The sequence below is a fragment of the Peromyscus maniculatus genome, chromosome 4 (assembly GCF_049852395.1).
Source record: "Peromyscus maniculatus bairdii isolate BWxNUB_F1_BW_parent chromosome 4, HU_Pman_BW_mat_3.1, whole genome shotgun sequence".
NCBI lineage: Eukaryota > Metazoa > Chordata > Mammalia > Rodentia > Cricetidae > Peromyscus > Peromyscus maniculatus.
In genome coordinates, this window is record NC_134855.1 from 51137766 (window position 1) to 51157570 (window position 19805).

The 19805-nt window shown below is 41.4% G+C and overlaps 2 protein-coding genes across 10 annotated transcripts in view; one reads left to right on the plus strand and one right to left on the minus strand.

Annotated features, from left to right (window-relative positions):
• Positions 1-10924, minus strand: part of Cirsr (corepressor of RBPJ and splicing regulator) — a 31599-nt gene extending 20675 nt beyond the window's left edge. Inside the window, exons 1-7 of the mRNA XM_006972432.4 lie at positions 10654-10924; positions 8445-8539; positions 5353-5426; positions 4683-4693; positions 4535-4599; positions 3999-4047; positions 1718-1835 (exon numbers count right to left, since the gene is read on the minus strand). Of these exons, the coding sequence (XP_006972494.2) occupies positions 1718-1835; positions 3999-4047; positions 4535-4599; positions 4683-4693; positions 5353-5426; positions 8445-8539; positions 10654-10725 (484 nt within the window). The 5' untranslated portion in view covers positions 10726-10924. The remainder of the gene's footprint in view (positions 1-1717; positions 1836-3998; positions 4048-4534; positions 4600-4682; positions 4694-5352; positions 5427-8444; positions 8540-10653) is intronic.
• Positions 10838-19805, plus strand: part of Scrn3 (secernin 3) — a 30521-nt gene continuing 21553 nt past the window's right edge. For 2 of the 9 annotated variants that reach the window (XR_013050517.1, XM_006972435.4), the window contains exons 1-5: positions 11058-11193; positions 13172-13332; positions 15355-15536; positions 16340-16536; positions 19434-19649. Coding sequence is in view for 7 of the 9 variants with exons in the window: in XM_006972435.4 (XP_006972497.2) it covers positions 13174-13332; positions 15355-15536; positions 16340-16536; positions 19434-19649 (754 nt within the window). In the remaining 2 variants the exon portion in view is untranslated. Of the gene's footprint in view, positions 10950-11033; positions 11239-13171; positions 13333-15354; positions 15537-16339; positions 16537-17700; positions 17915-19433; positions 19650-19805 lie in introns of those variants that run through there. The other 7 variants (XR_013050516.1, XM_076569680.1, XM_076569678.1 and 4 more) reach the window with 7 other exon arrangements.

Sequence of the window (19805 nt, forward strand, 5' to 3'; positions counted from 1 at the left end):
TCATCTCTCAACTAACGAGAAATGAAGTTTTCAGTCCAGCCTAGTTTTACAATCAGGAGAACCTAAATTTAAGAACCACTTCTTGGGACTAAAGAGATGGTTCAGTGAATAGTGTTTCCTGTTCAGGTGTGGGGCTCAGCAGCCAATCCCCAGAAGCCATGCAAAGCCAGGTACAACAGCACGTATCTATGATCCTAATTGTGGTGGTCTAAATGAAAAAAGCCCCCACAGGCTCATATATTTAAATATGAGGTCCCCAGCTGGTGGAACTGTTCAGGAAGGATTAGGAGGCGTGGCATTGTTGGAGGAGGTGTCAAGGGGGTGGGCTTTGAGGTTTCAAAAATCTAGCCCATTCCGAGTTAGCTTTCTCTCTGTCTCCTACTTGCAGACAAGGATGAAAGCTCTTAGCTACTGCCTTGGCACCATGCATTCCTGCCTGCCTGCTGCCATGCTCCTCGATGTAATGGTCATGGACTCTAACATTCTGAAATTGTAAGCCCAAATAAACTCTTTCTTCTATAAGTTCCCTTGGTAATGGAATCTCTTCACAGCAATAGGAAAGTAACACACTAGTTCTCCTACGACAAGATAAAAGTGGAGACAGGAGACTGCCTGGAAGTTCATGAACTAGTGATCCGGGAACATGCAGCATTCAACAAGGACAACTTGTCTCAAACAAGGAGGAAGGCAAGGGCTGGATGACACCAGAGGCTGCCCTTTGGCTTCCACATCTGCACACTGGCTTGCATTCCCCCTGGCATTCACACATTTGCATTTGTATACACAAATGTGTACACACACTTGCATTATTAACATATGCATGCACATTCATACACACACATACACACACACACTCTTTCTTCTCCTAATTTCAGGCTACTAACATGATAATCAATATTTAATGTGTCTGACTTTAAATCAAAATTAGTGGGGCTGGAGAGCTGACTCAGTAGTTAGGAATACTTCCTGCCCTTCCAGAAGACCCATTTGGGTCCTAGCATTCATGTCACAACCACCTGTGATGCCAGCTCCAGCTAACTTGAAACTCTCTTTTAGCCTCCTTGGCCATCTGCACAGGAGTGTGCATGTGCCATGTACACCACGTAATAAAAATATTTTAAAAAGGACGGTGGTGGTGCACACCTTTAATTCCATCACTTAGGAGGCAGAGGCAGGCAGATTTCTGTGAGTTCAAGACCAGCCTGGTCTACACAGTGTGTTCCAGGTCAGCCAGGGCTGCATAGTCAGACCCTGTCTCCATACAGCTATAATCTTAGCACTCAAGAGGTAGAGGATGAGGATCAGGAGTTCAAGGCCATCTTTGGCTACATAGTGAGTTTAGGACCAGCCTGGCTTTTATGGGACCTTCTTTTAAACAAACAAACAAACAAAAAACAAATAAAGTTCACAGAAACTTGGCTAGAAAAGTTAATGTCTATTTTAGAGCATTCAATTTTAACATAGATAATGAAGAGTTTCCCTCTTTTTTGGGGGGAAGGCAGGAAGGAGAGTGGGATGCTAGGGACTGAACCCAAGACCTCATACACATTTGACAAGCAAAGAGCTCTACCACTGAGTTACACCTTTAGCTCTATCATCCTAATCTGGGAATGTGTCTTAGTCCACAAAAATTAAACTCAAGTACAACAAGAGTTCAGTTTAAATCAAAATGTTATTTTATCTTTCTTTCTTTGAAAAAATTTTATCTAATGCTTACCTGAGCCATCAGTAGGAACAGAACTTGCATTGATTCCAGAAAGACCAAACAAGGGGCATTCTCGATCTGTGTTCACATGACCCCACTTGTGACATTTAATACACCTGACATTTCGAACCTGAGAAATAAACAGTATTTTGATTCTCAAAATACCAATAGCCTAACATTCAACTTAGCATTTTTATTTAGCACCCCCCATCCCTTTTTCTTTTTTGAGACAGGGCCTCACTATGTAGCCCTGGCTGGTTTAGAACTTACTATGTAGATCAGGTTGGCCTTGAACTCAGAGATCCACCTGCTTCTGCTTCCAGAATACTGGGATTGAAATATACACCACCATACTTGGCTAAGTTCCTTTTTAAAAAGATCTCCAGGGAAAGTGTCTGTAAATGATGGGTATGTCAATACAAATACTAAACTCTTCTACAAATTTGCCTAAAATCCAAGGTCAATCCTATCTGTGCCTCCTACAATACAACAATGTCATTCAAAAAGAAATGGTAAGATATCACAAAGAATTATGTCACGGTTTAATTTTAGGTTCCCTAATTCTAATCCACTCACCGAGTATCCACTCCCCTCCTTTATATATATAGGGTCTCTGTACAGCTCAGGCTGAGCTTCCAATCTTCCTGCCTCGCCTCTACCTTTCACAAGTTGGAAATCCAGGCCTGTGCCACCACAGAGGTACATTTCTCCGACTGAAGGCAGGCCCTCACAACACACTATGACAGTGCTTTTTCACTGAGCTAGTCTCTCTAGCCCTCAAGTTTCACATTTCTAAACCACAGGTTAGCAAATTTACTCTGTGAAGTAAAAACAGTATTTTAATGCCGGGTGGTGGCGCATTAATCCCAGCACTCGGGAGGCAGAGGCAGGCGGATCTGAGTTCGAGGCCAGCCTGATCAATAGAGGAAGAGCCAGGACAGGTGCCCAAGCTACACAGAGAAACCCTGTCTCGACAAAACAAAAAACAAAAAACTAGTATTTTAAGTTTTTCATTTTATATGTGTGTGTGTGTTTGCACCTCCTCGGCTGCTGTTGTGACAGGAGATGTGTCAGGAGAGCTGCCACACAATCGCACAGGTGACTACAGCAATGTTTTTCACAAGGATCAGCCCTGGAGGGACAGCTGACTGTTTCTAAATCAGTAACATTTTAACATCTTTTCTTGACCTCGAGTTAGTTTTCCAGATTATTTGAAAACTGGATTGACCACATCATTATACCTTCACTTCACTTGATTTTCATCTTCCATCTGCTTACTACATTTCATGTTTTCTCCTCATTCCTATCATTTGATATAAATATAAATCACAAAGTTGTTTTAGCTTAAACATTGTGATGCTAACCTTGGCCTGGCAACCTGACTACATCTGGAATTAACTAAAACCCAAGCTGCTGGACACTCCAGTGTGGTGGTTTGAAAGAAAATGGTCCCCAGAGGCTCACAGGGAGTGATGCTTTGGAGGTGTGGCCTTCCTGGAGTAGGTGTGCTGTTGTTGGAGGAAGTGCATCACTGGGGGCAGGCTTTGAGGTGTTAGAAGCTCAATCTAGATCCACTGTTTCTTCCTGATGCCTGGGGATCCAGATGTGGAGCTCTCAGCTCCTTCCCCAGCACCACGTCTGCCTACATGCCACCATGCTTCCCGCCATGATGATAATGGACTGAACCTCTGACCTGTAAGCCAGCCCTGATTCAAGGATCAGCCCTGGAGGGACAGGGCTGTTTTCCTTATATGTTTTCCTTATAAGGGTTACCTTGGTCACGGTGTTTCTTCACAGCCATAGGACCCAACCTAAGACACTCCTATGAGGGATTTTCTTGATCAGTTATCAAAGCTGGCCACACCTCTTGGTGACAGCCCACATAAACAGAACTCAAAGAAGGAAGCTTCACTTTCTGCCTGCTTGCTCTCTCTCTCACTGGCAAGTTTAAGTTTCTCTCTCCTGTTGCTGCTGGTATTAAATCCAACTTCTTCAAGACTCCGACACAGACTAGAGAGCAGCAGCTCTGCAGGACCCTCCAGGACTGCAGAGACGTCCAGCCGCGGGGACTGAACAGCTACTGCATCCTCAGCCGTTCCACTGTGCGCCAGCCACTGCTGCGCTGCCTGAAGCAGATCCTCAAGGCCAGCATAACACATCCCCTTGATATATAAATTCATCTCATCAGTTCTGCTCCTTTAGAGAACTAATACAAACATCTTCTGGAAAATAATGTAGAGATATATGTACTAAATAAAAATCATTCTTAAAGAGTAAAATACATGTCACTTGCCTGAATACCAAAGGGCTGATCTCTGATGTTCATGTCATCTTTGGCATATCTATTAAATACAAATAAAATGTATTAAGAACAACTTAATAAATTCAATGGCAGTTAACCTGAAAACAAATTTGTTCTTACAACAAAAAATACATTACTACTATGGAAATGTAAAACCAACATCAATTTTTAAGTGTCTGTATCAGTGGTTTCCAGCATTCCTAATGTGGTGACCCCAGCCATAAAACTATCTTTGTTGCTACTTTGTAACTGTAATTTTGCTATTGTTACTAATCCTAATGTAAATATCTATGTTTTTTGATGGTCTTTTGGAGGTTGCAACTTACAGGTTGAGAACCACTGGTCTACATAACCGGATAATGTACAGTTTTAAAAAGTGAACAAGTCCATAAATCAAGGCTAGAATGAAGCATACTGGTTGTCTGAGGTGAATCCCATTAGTTATTTGCCCTGTTAAATGAACCATCAGGCAAGAAGGCCAGCAGACAACGATACACATCTTCTCCTAGTAACAAGCCAGTGCTTACTTTTCTCTTGGAGCACCTTTCTGCCATTCAAACTTGTATTCTGTCTCTCCTTCCGTTTCTTCTTTCTACAGGAGTTAGTAAAAATTCTTTAATTTCCCATAAAATCGCAATCAACCATAAATCAATTCAAAAAGAGAAGAGCACTCACCTCTTTGTTTTCTTGATTGCATATTCAAAGCACAGGGGGAAGCAAGACAAGTTAGCAACGTCAGTGGAAACGTCTACTATTATTACACTGTATTACTTAACTGTACCCTGCAAGAACTAACTGGTTTTTCTTTCTTCACAAGATAAAACTCCAGATCACTGAAGGAAAAAATACAACCTTGCACTAGACTTCAGAATAGGCATGCTCATAATTTTTAAGCTTTTATGTTTCAAATGGACTTTCCATTTAAAAATGCATTTAATAAGGACTACATATATGTCCATTATTAAAGGATAAATATCCTTTTGTAATATTGAGGACATAAGCTACTACAGTAGGAAAGTATTTTGTGAGCCGGGCGGTGGTGGCGCACGCCTTTAATCCCAGCACTTGGGAGGCAGAGGCAGGTAGATCTCTGTGAGCTGGAGGTCTACAAAGCGAGTTCCAGGACAGCCAGGACTGTTACACAGAGAAACCCTATCTCGAAAAACCAAAAAAAAGAAAAGAAAAGAAAAGTATTTTGTGTTGATCCTTCCGTGTTGATGACAGCATTGGAGCTGGTACCATCAGAGTAAAGCAATAGGAAAGACAAAGAATAACCCTTAAATACTGACTGCTCTTCTCCACCTTCAGACATAATCCCATCAGAGCTTAAAGGAAAAGTAAGTACCTTTTTTAACTCCTGGTGGGGCCTCATACATGAAATTCAGGCCATTCTTTACACGCTCATCTCCCATAAGCAATCTAAATGAAATAAACGGAACAATTTTAAATAAAAGGAAGACCATGATAGCATACCATCACTCAAAGAATAACTCTAAAGGAATTAAGACATTTTTATTAGAAACAAAGCCCAAAAAGTGCGGCCTTATTAGAGACTGCTGTAAATTTGAGCCTTCCTTCTTCTCTCTAATTCTCCCAGTAAAATAGGAAAAAAGATGATGTGATTACTCTTATAGAATTTTTTTAAAAAACTGTGAAATGCTGCTGAAGTAGTTAAGTTTTGAAATTCTATGTGCCATCAGGTATTTTGGTGCCACAACCTTTTCTTTTTAAAATGATTTGAGATCTTTTTTTCTTGGTTTTTCCAGACAGGGTTTCTCTGTGTATCCCTGGCTGTCCTGGAACTCGATGTGTAGACCAGGCTGGCCTTGAACTCACAGATCCACCTACCTCTGCCTCCTGGGTGCTGGACTTAAAAGGTGTGCACCACCACCACCACCACCACCACCACCACCACCTATCTTAGTATTTTTGACTGTGTGTGTGTGACAGAGAGAGAGAGAGAGAGAGAGAGAGAGAGAGAGAGAGAGAGAGAGAAAGAGAGAGAGAAAGCCCGTGGAAGCAAGGGGCTGAAGTGGGGTGTTTTTCTCAACCATGCACTTATTTTTAATTCATTATTGTGTGTGTCAAAGGACAACTTCGTGCAGACAGTTCTCTGCTTCTAGCCCTATGTTGGTCTCAGGGATTGCCTTCACCTTGACTATCTGGCCAGCCCTCCACCTTACTTTTCAGACAAGGGCTCTCACCTGGGGCTCACTGACTAGACTACACTAGCTAACCAGCAAGCCCCAGGACCTTCCTGTGTTTGCCTCTGGAGCACTGGGGTCACAGATAAGGGGACTTGGAATGCAGACTCAGGCCCGTATACCTTGATGATAAACACTTTACAAACTGAGCTAACTTCCCAGCCACAAAAACTAAGCTTTTTAATGAGAACAAGGAAAAAAATTAACAAAATTCTACAATAGCTAATACAACAAAGCCAGAGATGACTATCCCTAAAAACAAAACAAAACAAACAAACAAACCAAACACCTCAGGGAGTGACTGAAACTTCCTGCTGCAGGTTCTGTGCACAGCACACTGCTGTTGCACTTCTTAAGGAAAAGGCCCACAACAAACAGTATGGCTACACTGTAAAATCCAAGTTAAGTATTAGAAAAAGCTAAAGTTTAAGTATGAAATGTCTTTGTATTTGGAAATAGCAATCACAAAGGAAATGCTACATTATTGTATGTAATTCTCCTTTTTTTCTCTATTGGAGTCTATACTCCCCCCACCCCTCCCCCAAAAAAAGAAAAAGAAAAGAGAAAAAAAAACAAACAAAACAGAAAGACATATAAATATATATCTTTATTGTGGAACATTATTCTTTAATTAAAAGGAACATATACTAACGTATGCGGTGGATGAACTTCAAAAACGTGCTAAATGAAGCCGGGCAGCGGTGCCGTACACCTTTAATCCCATCACTCAGGAGGCAGAGGCAGGCGGATCTCTGGGAGTTTGAGGCCAGCCTGGTCTACAGAGCGAGATTCAGGACAGGCACCAAAACTACACAGAGAAACCCTGTCTCAAAAAACCAAAAGAAAAAAAAAACATGGTACATGAAAGAAATCAGGGGCCAGTAACATGGATCAGTGGCCAGTTGCCGCCACCCAAGCTTGCTGACCTGAGTCCAATCCATGGAACCCACCCACACAGTGAAGAGAGAACTGCCTCCTACCAAGTAGCCCTCATATGCTCCTATATAGATACATATACACAAATAAACATTTTTAAAAATTAAAAAAGTTAACCAGCCACCAAGGACCATTTGATCATCTGCCATGTGTCCACAATTCTAAAAAATTCATAGGTGAAATGGCGACTCCCGGTGAGAGGCAGAAACGGGGTAAACTAGGAAACGGGGAATGGCACAAATGAACACACTTCCTTCTCAAGTGATGAAATGTCTTGAAATTCGTTATGGTGACAGCTTAGCAACACTAAACAAACTTAAAACCTAAGTATATTTTAAACGAATCTGTAAATTTTGTCTTAACACCATTTAAAAGTTGTAAATCAAATACATGAAAAGCTGAGCTTCACTAGACATCAAGAAATACAAATTAAAACTACAACAAGCCACCACTTCATACTTATCAGCACGGTCATTAATAAATGAGCTGAGATGTAACTCAGTTGGTAGAGTGCTGGCCTGGCACACAGGAAGTCCCGTGTTTGATTACTAGCATCATATACACCAGGTACAGTAGCACATGCCAGCACTTGGGAGTTCAAGGCAGGAGAATCAAGAGTTTTAGGTCATCCTCAACTACATAGGGAGTTCAAGACCAGCTTAGGCTATGGGAAAGTTTGGTGGTTCTTTAAAAAGCTAACTAAAGAATTACCTTAGGATCTAACAATCCTACTCCTAAGCACACAAACAAAGCAACTGAAAATAGTCTTGAACAGATACCTATATGCCAATGTTAACAGTGTGCTCCAATTATCCATAAACTGATGAATGTCTCAAGTTTCAAATATAAATATTTCAAAAACAAATGTTGCTTCCGAGTACAGTCCATATAATCAAAACACTACTCCTAAGTCAATTAACCAAATACAGATACAATGAGAGTAGCTAAAAAGCAGGTGCCATTCTAGAAGAAGCCAATGGACTCTAGCCACAGCACACAGGTCAAAGACACTCGGCTTTTCTTCTAAGTGTCCTGAGCATACTTTCACTCCAGTGTATTAAAGAGAAACCTTTCTAATCAGGCTCAGGAGTTAACATGCAGCGTTTATTATTTCTGCAAGCTCTGCCTCATTTAGGATTTGCTCACAGTCTGGATGAGTCAAGTGAAGCTGTGCTTTATGTGAATAGATAAAATTGGAAAAGGTGACCATATATAATTATGGGAGAGGAGCTGACTCAATAGTGATTATTCCCGTGCAACTGATTATTCTAAAATCACTAATAACGTGATAACTTACCTGTTATCATATGACTCTTGTTCTTTAAGGTACTGTTGCATTAATTCTTCTTGTTTCTTTTTATCATATGATATTTTCTGTTCTGCCATCCATACCTATATTAGTGAAACAAAATATAATTCAACAACTGGGTTAAATAAGGAGTCTGTTTTGTGTACATGCATGTGTATATGGAGTCCAGGGTTTGACTTCAGTCACTTTCCACTTTACTTCCTGAGGCAGGGTCTCCCACTGAACCCAGAGTTTAACAATTCCATCAGTCTAGCTACCAGCTTGCATGGAGGGTCTCCTGTCTTCATCCCCTGAAGGCTAGGATTACAAATGGGCTACCATGCCAAGCTGGCTTTTATGGGGACCCAAACTCTGACCTCACACTTATCCATCAAGTGTTTCATCCACCAAGCCGTCTTGATAGGCCCAGAAGCTTGCTTCTTTAACAACCCACACCTGGTGAGCCAGGCGTGCTGGCTCAGGTCTGTAATCCCAGAACTCAGGAGGCCGAGGGAGGCATACTAAGAGTTCCGGGCCAGCCTGCTTGTCTGAAAACAAGCCCCTCACCCACAAAATCCAGAAAACTTACCATGTATCTCAAGCTTTAGATTTTATAGTTATTTAACTAGTCTCAACTGCTCAAGAATTTTTATTACATTAACTGAAACAAAAATAAAACAGGTCCATTGCCAAAGTGCTCATAATGATTCTTCTGCACATTATAAACTATTTTATGACTTAAAAAGGAGAAATGGAAGTCAAGTGCAGTGGCTTACACCTGGAATCTCGGCATTTGGGAGGCAGAAACAGGAGGATCAGGAGTTCAGGGCTATCTTCCCTAGTTAGCAAGTCGGAAGCCAGCCTAGACTACAGGAGACCCTGCCTCAAAAAAGGGGCCATGAAATGTGTAAGAGACACGTGGGGAATAGGATTATGTACAAAATAAACAGAACAAGACTTTGGGGGGCAGGGGTCAAGGGGTAAGGCAGAGATGCAAAAACCTAGTAAGTTGGGTTTTTTTTTTGAAAGTGACTTAAAAATTATGTAACAAGTCTTTAATCCCAGAACTCAGGAGGCAGAGGCAGGTGGATTTCTGTAAATTCAAGAACGGCCTGGTCTACAGAGTGAGTTCCAAGACAGCCGTGTCTACACAAAGAGACCCTGTCTTGAAAAAAAAAATTAAGTAACTATATTCGCAGATAACCAGTGTTAGTACTTCTTGTATTCTTCCACAGATATTGTTAATGTACATATATATATATATATATATATATATGTAAAACATTCTTTTTTTTGTGTTTTTTTTTTTTTTTTTTTTTTTTGTTTTTTTGTTTTTCGAGACAGAGTTTCTCTGTGTAGCTTTGCACCTTTCCTGGAACTCACTCTGTAGACCAGGCTGGCCTCGAACTCACAGAGCTCCGCCTGGCTCTGCCTCCCGAGCATGCATGGTAACATACAGGACCCACAACTGGCTTAGAAACAACTAAAAGCTTAATCTGGTCTCACAAGCTTGTGTACTTTTGAGCACTTTTCGTGATGCACAGTGCTAACTAAGCCTTTCCCGTTTCTATTCTTTTCCCATACCACCTCATTTAATCTCCCTAATAATTTTACACACATCAAGGCAACCGACACTGTCATCCTTATGTAGGATGTACATCCTTATGTACGAGGCTAACGACCATGATGCCATTAACTATTTGGTGCGAGGCCTCGGGGCTAAACGTGACTGTACTGAACCAAGAAGACTCCTGCTCTGACTCCGAAGCTCGGACACTCTGCGTCGCCGTTCTTTCGCGCTATAATTCCCGCCTCGGTCCATGTCCAGTGTCTTGGTTGACTTGTAATTTTTTTTAAAAAAACGCTGAACTTGAATGCGGCCCTCAGACACGACACTACTGGACGGAGATGTGGGACTAGTCGCGAAGGCAGGGGCGGCTTTCTCTCGGGAGATCTCCGCGAGGCAGCGAGTCCTCCCGCAGGGAGCTCACGGGTCCGGTCGCAGGGCTCTAGGGGACGGACCCGGAACGGGCCGGAGGCAGTGTCGCCGAGCTCCGGCGTCAGCCTCCACCCTGACCGCCAGGGCTGGACTCTGGGGACCATTCGGCCGGTTGGGTTAGCCTGGAGGGAGGACGGGGCGACGCCTCCGGGCCCGCAGAGGCCACGCCAGTCCCAGGGTCCCAGCCCACCGCTGCCCTCTCCGGATCCCTTCCCTCACCTTCTTGATGTTGGATTTGGACGCAGGATGGAAGTCCTTTTTGCACATGAAGTTGGCGAACGACTTCCCCATCTTGGAGCCCGAGAGGGAGCAGCAGCGCGGCGCTAGGTCTGCGAGGGACGTAAACAAACTCCGGGAACGTCACAGGAACTGTAAGGCGAGCAGGGGAGAGAACTTCCGAGGTCCGAGGGGACCTACTTCCGACGACTCGCTCCCGGGGCCCGCCCCTTCGTTTCCGGTGAGTGCTTTGGGCCGCGGCGGAGGCCGGCCCGTCGTCCGCGCGTGCGCAGCTGCTGGTAAGCGCGGGGAGCCGGCGGTGCGCGAGCGTCGCCGCCGGAGGGGTCGCGGGCCGCCGGGGGCTCTGCTGCGCCAGCTTCGCTCCGAGCGCAGGCATCGGGAGCGGGCGAGGTCTGGAAGTTCGAGCCCAGCACTTCCTGGCGGCGCCGACTCCAGTTGCAAAAACTTTTTTTTTTTTAATTCCAGCGCAGTTCCCATGTAGTTGATGGACACAGTAAGCCTCGTGCCGACTGTGGGACGTTGGTGAGACTCAAAAGATCAGTGTGGCCCAAAGCACTGGAATAGACTGTTAGCGCCTCTAAAGAACCGAGGCTCTTCACTTCCAGTTGTTGTTATTATTAATTATGGTTTTTTGTTTTTGTTTTGTTGTTTTGAGACAGGGTCTCACTATCTAGCATTCATTGGCTGTCCTTGAACTAAATAGACCAGGCTGGCCTCGAACTCATAGATCCTCCCTGCCTCTGCCTCCCCGACAGCTGGGTGGGAATAAAAGCGTGAGCCACTAGACTCGGCTTCCGTCGGTTATTTCCAGCTATGCAGAAAGATGTTCATGAATGATAAAAACACGTTAGGGCCAAGCGCTTTCCTCCCCGGGTGCTGTTTTTTTAGTTGCTGCCGCTATCCCGGTTAGTGTGCCTCTCGCTGCGGCTTGATGGCCCTAAGGTTTGGTGTGGGTATGGCCGTTAATCCACTGACCTCTAGCAAGGATAAGAATAAGCCAGCTTAAAACAGGTGACAGTTTTCGTATGAGGGTCCAGGGTGTTCCAGGTAATTTTGTGACAATTTTGTCTTATTTGTGACACGGTCCATATAACCCTCTCAAACTTGGATTACAGGCATGCACCATCAAGCTGGGCTTTCACCTTCAGGGTCACGCTGAATCAATCCTCAGAATAGCACTACTAGATGGTATTTTATTTTATTTTACTGATGAGCCTGGAATAAAAGAGGAAGAGAATCAATAGCCTGCCTGAGTTATGTATTGCGGTAGCTAACTTTGGAGCTCTGTAAATGGGAGATCAAAACTTTCAGAGAGGAGACACAAAAGAAGAACAGTGGTCACTTCTTCCCATCTTTGAGAACAGAAGAACCTTTACAGTGTTCCGTGGTGAACTCATTTTGTTAGTTTGAAAACGAGTTTCATTCTGTTGTTCTTGAATTACGTAGCGCAGGCTAGCTTTAAACTCTAGCTCATCCTGCCGAGATTACAGGTGTGCTGCCATACCCTGCTTCGTTTTCCTTCCAGTAAAATATATTGATTTTATTTATAGTTATTATATTTTTGTTCAGTTTTAATATGGTCAGAATGCTTGTGTATAAAACCATGCTAAGATTTGGTTCTTATAAAAGAAGGAAACTGGGCTGGGAAGGAAGCTGAGCAATTAAGATAGCTGGACGATTTTCCAGAAGACTCGAGTTCAGTTCCCAACACGCACTTGACATGCATCACAATCTCCTGTAACTCCACCTTCTTGGGCACCCCCATACTTATGGCAGACAGACACGTAAGACATACACATAAATAGTAAAAACAAATCTTAAGACATTTAAAATAAAAGAAGGAAACTAAAACCATGTCTGTTCTGAAAGCAAAATAAAAATAGAGGATTTTCCAAATCACAAATGAAGACAATTTGTATGGTAGTTCTACAACCCAGATTTATAAAGTACAAATACAGACTCCCACCTGGAAACCTTAACGGTTGGGATTTTGTTTGTTTGTTTTCTGGTTTTTTGAAACAGAGTTTCTCTGTGTAGCCCAGGCTGGCCTCAAACTCAGAGATCCTCCTGCCTCTGCCTCCCGAGTGCTGGGATTAAAGGTGTCACCACCATGCCCGGCCTTACATACTTTCCAGTAGTGATGGATTAACAAGACGTTCTCTAGGCTCTCACTGTCGAGTAAGGAGCCTCACGCATACACTAATACAGCAGACTAAGACACGTACAGTAGCCATGCTGTTGTATTATAGTAGCACTTGGTTAATTACTAAATCATATCCTAATTTTTATAGTTTATGTTATTTATTTAAGACAGGTCTTACCATATACCCCTTGCTGCCTTGGGATGCACAGAAATAATATGACATTTAAGACTTTAATATGTACCCTTCTTAAGGAATATCCCATGTCATAGAGAAAAGCTCTTTGTTTTATGTGTACTTAAAAATGTTTTGTTTTGTTTTATTTTGAAACTTCTGTATGCTTTCATTTTTTTTTAAAGAAATGGAACCCTATTCCTGTGACACTTTTGTGGCATTACCTCCAGCTACAGTTGGTAATAGAGTAATTTTTGGAAAAAATTCAGACAGACTCTTCGATGAAGTACAAGAAGTCATTTATTGTCCAGCGGCAGTTCATAATGACTTGGGAAAACGTCTTAAGGTAGGTAAAAAATATATGTTGTGTTAGCAGTATCTATCTTTAAACATGCTAATAATGGATATTTCTTTAAAAAACAATTGAATTTTATTGGATATGTCTGAATATTTTACCTGTGTGTATGTATGTGCACAGCATGTGTGCCTAGTGCCCAAAGAGGTCAGAAGAGGGTGTAAGATCCCTGCAGCTCAGTTCCAGACAGTTGTGAGCTGTTATGTGAGTGCCCGGAACGGAGCCCTGCTCCTCTGCAAGAGCAGCAGGTGTTCTTAGCCAGTGAGCCACTTCTCCAGACCCATAAGTGGTTATTTCTTCCAATAGCTACCAATTGACAGAAGACCACTGAAGTTAAAATTCAAGAATTTAAGGTTGAAAATGGTTTGCATCAAAAATAGACTTCTGGTCATTTATTTCAATAATTTAGAAGAAGCTGCTAAAATAATAAAAATGCTATCTCTTTGGTTAAATAGATGAATGCTTTTTTTTTATATGTTATATATGTTAGTTGCGCTAAGGGATTTAAAGTCGGTTATTAAAACCTGGACAAGAATGGACGGTGGATGTAACTGACAGCCCAGTAGAGTGTGGGTAGAGCAGGGTGGCTTAAACGCTGACCTTAGGTAAGGGTAGCAGGCTGTGGCGGCAGAGAAGGAACAGCTCGATTATACTGTGGATTAAAGAATGGGACTGGAGAGTTGGCTTGGTGGTTCAGAGCACTTGTTCTTACAGAGGACCCAGGTTTGATTCCCAGTACCCACATGGTGGTTCAAAACCATCCATAACTCCAGTTCCATGATATCCAGTGCTCTCTTCTGACCTCTGTGGACATCAGGTACACATATGCACAGAAATAACATACAAGCAAAACACTCATAAAGTAAAATAAATAAATCTTTAAAAAAAAGGATTATTTAGTTAGAGCTGGGGTTTCAGCTGACAGATCAAAGGGATTCTTCTTGGTGTAGAATAAGAAAAAATATTTCAGATTTTATAAATAACAGGTTTTTGGTTTTTTTCCTCTGGTGCTGGGGATCAAACCTAGGGCCTCTTGTATGTTGGGCACATAGTCTACCAATTGAACCACATTTTCAGCACTATAAATATGTTTTGTGGTCCATCAAAAAAGGTTTATTAGGCATCTGATAATACCAACAACATACATTTTATGTATTTTCCCTCACCTCTTACATGCACATTAAATAAAATGTCCTTTAAATTTTTTATTTAAATAGTCTATTTACATGGAACTCAGAGGTTTATATTATCTTCTATTGTTCTGAACTTTGTGGATTCTGGATGTTCTAACACTAATAGGCATTAAATAGAAGACTTTTTTGTATATTAGGCTATAGTTTTCTTTTGCTGCAACTGTTTATTCGTCTGGGATATTATTTCTATTCTGTACATGTGAGTTTAAATCTAGCCCATTGTGGAAGTCAAGTTCCCACTCTGTCCATTGCTGTGAAGAATCCTCAGGTCACTTACACATTAAATGTGGGTCTCTGTGGCAGGTCTTGCTCATCTGACTAAGGGTTCAAGTACCTATGGGTATATAGATCACTAGTCAGGACATACTAGACATTGAACTTGAGAACTGCTTTCTTAATCTTCAACTCATATTAATTATTCTCCATGAAACAGTTTGAAGATTAATACCCATCATTGCTAAGATGCCATAGCAACTCCGTTCATTCTCTTCTGGCCTTCATACTTAGCATTTGTTTTTTCTTAGTCAATGGAGAAGGCTTTGTTTCTTGAAATGAAGCTTTGTGTTCCTTTGTCTTTGTAACTAACATGTCTCATGTGTGTTATAATAAGACATACTCAGGAAGTATTTAAACAATAAATGCTTTAGAGCCAATTCTGAATGAGTTTTAAAGTTAATGCTTTTATTATTGAAAATTTCAATTTGGTTCCATTTCATCTATCTTCATAGTGATCATGTCTTCCAATTGGTGTTTTAAATTCTACAATTTGGTAATTTTCCATTTTTGATTTTTTTAGTTATATGACTTTTTCTTTTTACAGTGTACTTATATAGAAATTGATCAAGTTCCTGAAACTTATGCTGTTGTCCTTAGTCGCCCAGCTTGGTTGTGGGGGGCAGAAATGGGAGCCAACGAGCATGGAGTCTGCATTGGGAATGAAGCTGTATGGGGAAGAGAAAATGTTTCTAAGGAGGAAGCACTTTTGGGCATGGACCTTGTCAGGTAGCTATTACGTTGTTTCCTCACTAGAGATTATGGGAGAAGTGGTCGAATACCAACCAGCATCCATTTTCACACCAGCATGCAATTTTACGACTCTTAAATATTATTGATTAGTCTAGGGTGGATGGCTCGATCCATACAGTGTTTACTGCTCAAGCATGAGGACCTGAGTTTGATCACGAGCACTCATGTGCGTCGCTCATAAGCCCTGCATTGGAGAAGCAGAAGCAGGCAGGTTCCTGGGGCTTGCTGGGTAGCTAGTCTAGCTTAGTTGGTAAATTCCAGCTCACTGAGAAACTCTGTCTCATAAAATAAGGTGGAGTGCAATGGAGAAAGCTGTCAGACATCAAGCTCTGGCTTCTCCATGCATGCTTGCATGAATGCATACCCTAGACACACCCACATAAACATGTATATGCACCACGTGAACACCTACTGACACTTATGCACACCCATGCGCATTATTAATTGGGAGAGGGGCCAAAATTAGAAATTATATCTCACCAGAAATGACTGCATTGCTTTACTACATGGTTGATTAATACCTTCAATTTACAAAGCAATATCTCAGTCTTAGAGATAAAATAACTTTGCAGTAAGTTACCAAGATGGAAGTTGACTCCAAGAATGTTTTTATTGTCCCAATGCCTTCAGAAGTAAGACTTTAAAAGATTTTATTTTACCTATTAACTTGCATTTTTTTTTTACTTTGAGTATAGTAAACATGGTGTTTCTTGAACATGAAGTTAAGATGAGTAAAGGAAATTATTTTTAATTTGAGATCTTCAATATTTTTATTTTAGACTTGGCCTTGAAAGAGCTGATACAGCTGAAAAAGCTCTCGATGTCATTGTTGACTTATTAGAAAAATATGGCCAAGGTGGAAATTGTGCAGAGGGTGAAGAATTTAGCTATTATAACAGTTTCCTGATAGCTGATAGGAATGAAGCCTGGATTCTGGAGACTTCAGGGAAGTACTGGGCAGCAGAAAAAGTCCAAGGTATGAACAACTGTTTGCAATTTGATTTATATAGTTATATAATTAATAAAATCTATCCTTAACCGTAGCTAATGCATTTACTTGCCTTTCAAGATTTATAATCCATTGCATTAAAGGATAAATTGCAGAGCAAAGTTAAAATTAGGAAGCACATAAAGGGAAAAGAACGATGATGAGCATGCTTATGAAAAATAAGCAGGTAGCATTATCTCCACAGCAGCTTTTGGCTGTTTATAGCATTTTTTCTCTTTTTTAACAACTACTTTTCTAACTTTGGATTGAATTCCAGAACTGGATCATGTGTAAGTATGGAGGTAAATGAAAGGGGGATGTGGCTTTGGGCCGTGTTTGGAAAGAGTGTATTGACACAGACGTAAGACAAAATTGGATGTCATTGATGACATCAATGCGGCCTGATTGCTTCGGAGTTCATTCCGAACCCCCTCATGATTTGTTTGTGGTCAGATATGCCTTTTATTTCTTCCTGTGTGTGTGTGTGTATGTGTGTGTGTGTGTGTGTGTGTGCAGGTGTGTGCGTGTGTGGTGTGTGTATATAGTGGGGGAGACATGCATGGCCACTGTGTACGAGTGAAGGTCAGAGGACCACCCCTCTGGTGACTCACTGTCCTCTTGGTGGCAGAGTTCCTGCTGTTGCTGCCCCCGTGTATGCCTGGCTATATGACCCAGGTGCTTCTGGGGATTTTCCGGGCATTGTCTTCCATCTCACCACAGAAGCTCTGGGATTACAGACACTGCCACCATTCCCAACTTTACATGAGCCCTGCAGATTTGAATTCAGATAACCCATTAAGCTCTCTGCTGAAATCCAGAGATGGAAAGCCACTTAAAGTAGTGAGTGGATCTTCCCATCCCTAGTCTCAGTTTATTGTCTTAGAGTTAGAGGCTCGCCTTATGTCGAAACATAATCATATGCTTCTTGTGTGCGCATCTCTTGAATCTCCTAGTTTACAAGAGATAGGAGACACGTGGAAAAAGACTAAATGGACGTAGCTCAGTTGGTATTGGCCAGCATATACAAAGTCCTGCTTTAATCACCAGTATTGCATAAAGCTGAGACTGGTAGGTAGCACATCCTATAATCCCAGCATCTGGGAGCTATGCAGGCAGGGAGCTCAGAAGTTCAATATTGTTGTTACCTTGCAGTGGCAGCGCACACCTTTGATCCCAGCACTCAAGAGGCAGAGGCAAGCAAACCTCTGAGTGCGAAGCCAGCCGGCTCTACAGAGTGAGTTCCAGGACAGCCAGGGCTACACGGAGAAACCCTGTCTCAAAAACCAAAAACCATAACAAAGCTCACTGTCCACTTCATACAGAGTTTGAATCCTGCCTAGGCTCTAGGTAACTTGCCTCAATTAATTAATTAATTAGTTAACTCCAGGCACCCAGTAGATAATTAACATTAATTAATTAATCGATTGAGTGAATGATGTGGAGCCATGGGTGCTGTGAACATTTAAGGAAGGAAGAGTCATTGTGAACTTCTGGAGGAGTTCAGAAGACTTCATGAAGGAGCCTTCTGTGGGAGATTTGGCTGTTATTTTTCAACTAGGTCATTGCCAGTTATTTTCATGGGCTTTAGAAATACTGTTTGTATATTTTTATGTTTGACATTTTCTATGTTTACATAAACTATATAAAAATTATATTTAATGTGTTTTATTGTTACGATAATTGAACAGATTATATCATTGACTACTTTTTCTTTTATTGAACATGCTATGTGAAAGACAAAGGAATGGATACCATTGAAAAAAGTCTTACCTGGTCGTGGAAAATGAACGCCTTCCTGGGTCTGATTATCCTGTTGAGATCACCTTGCTGTTGCTTTCTCTTTCTCTTACTAAATGATCTCAAGAACTAGATTGTTATTTTGAGTATCTCCAGCACAGAAGTGATACATCTCTGATAGGTAGCTAATCACCTGCATCTGGTCACTGCGAAGTATATACATGTATCGAAATGCTAAGCAAAGTGTCATACGTCATACCATGAGATACTACTCAGTAATAAAGAAGTAATGAACTGTTGATAGCATGATGAGTAGAATCATGCTGAGGTAAAAAAGCCAGAAGGCAGGGCAGCAAGATGGTTCAGCAGGTAATGGTGCTTGCCGCCACCCTGACAACCTGAGTTTGATCCCCAGAAAACACACAGTGAAAGGGTGCCTCTGCACACATGCACACAAGAAAACAAATGTACATTTAAAAAAAACTTTTAGGTGATTTTTTTAAAAGCCAGAAGGATTTACTGCACAATTCCACTTACATAACATTCTTTAAAAAATGTATTTGTGTGTATGTGGACATGTGTGCTGTGGTACACGTGTGGAGGTCAGAGGACAACTTTTGAGAATTAGTTCTCTGTTTCCATCATGTGGGCTCTGGAGGTTGAACTCAGGTGGTCAGGTTTGTGGCAAGTCTTTACCCACTGGGCTATCTGACCAGCTCCTACACTCTATACTGTGTGACACGGAGTTAAATTAGAGTGAAAAAGCATATACTGGGTACCTGGAGTTAATGGGCTCTTAGGATTGGGAGATGCATGACTTTGGTATGAAAGGGTGACATAGTACAAATATTATTTTTCTTGACATTATCAATACCAATGTTCTGGTTGTGATATTATTCTATAGTTTCATAAACTGTGATAGGTGGAGACTGAATGAAGTGTATACTATCTCTCTGGGTTATTTCACATAGCTAAATTTGAGTCTACAGTTATCTCAAAGCTTAATTTTAAAATTTGATTGTTTAGAATATGTAGTAGATGTACATGGCAGAGAACTTACATTAAGTTTAAATAGTGATTTAAAAATCGTAATATAGAGATGGATTCTTATATTAAAGGTAACTTTTCTTCTCCTTCTCATCCTTTAGAAACAGGAGTTCGTAATATTTCCAATCAGTTCTCCATCACAACCAAGATTGACCGGGAGCACCCTGACATGAGAAACTATGCTAAGCAGAAAGGCTGGTGGGATGGCAGGGAAGACTTTGACTTTACTGCAGCATATTCTTACATTAACACAGCTTCAATGATGACTTCGTCAAGCAGATACTGTCAGGGATACGAGCTTCTGAGTAAGCATAAAGGTAATCTTGGCATTCACGTAACAAAAAATTGAACTTGGTGCAAATATGGGAGTGATATAATCTTATACTCAATAAAAATATAGTTTGAATAAAACAAAAAGCACTAAGATAGTGTAAGCTATTTTTTGTTATGTGTGAAGTATTAAACCATTATGA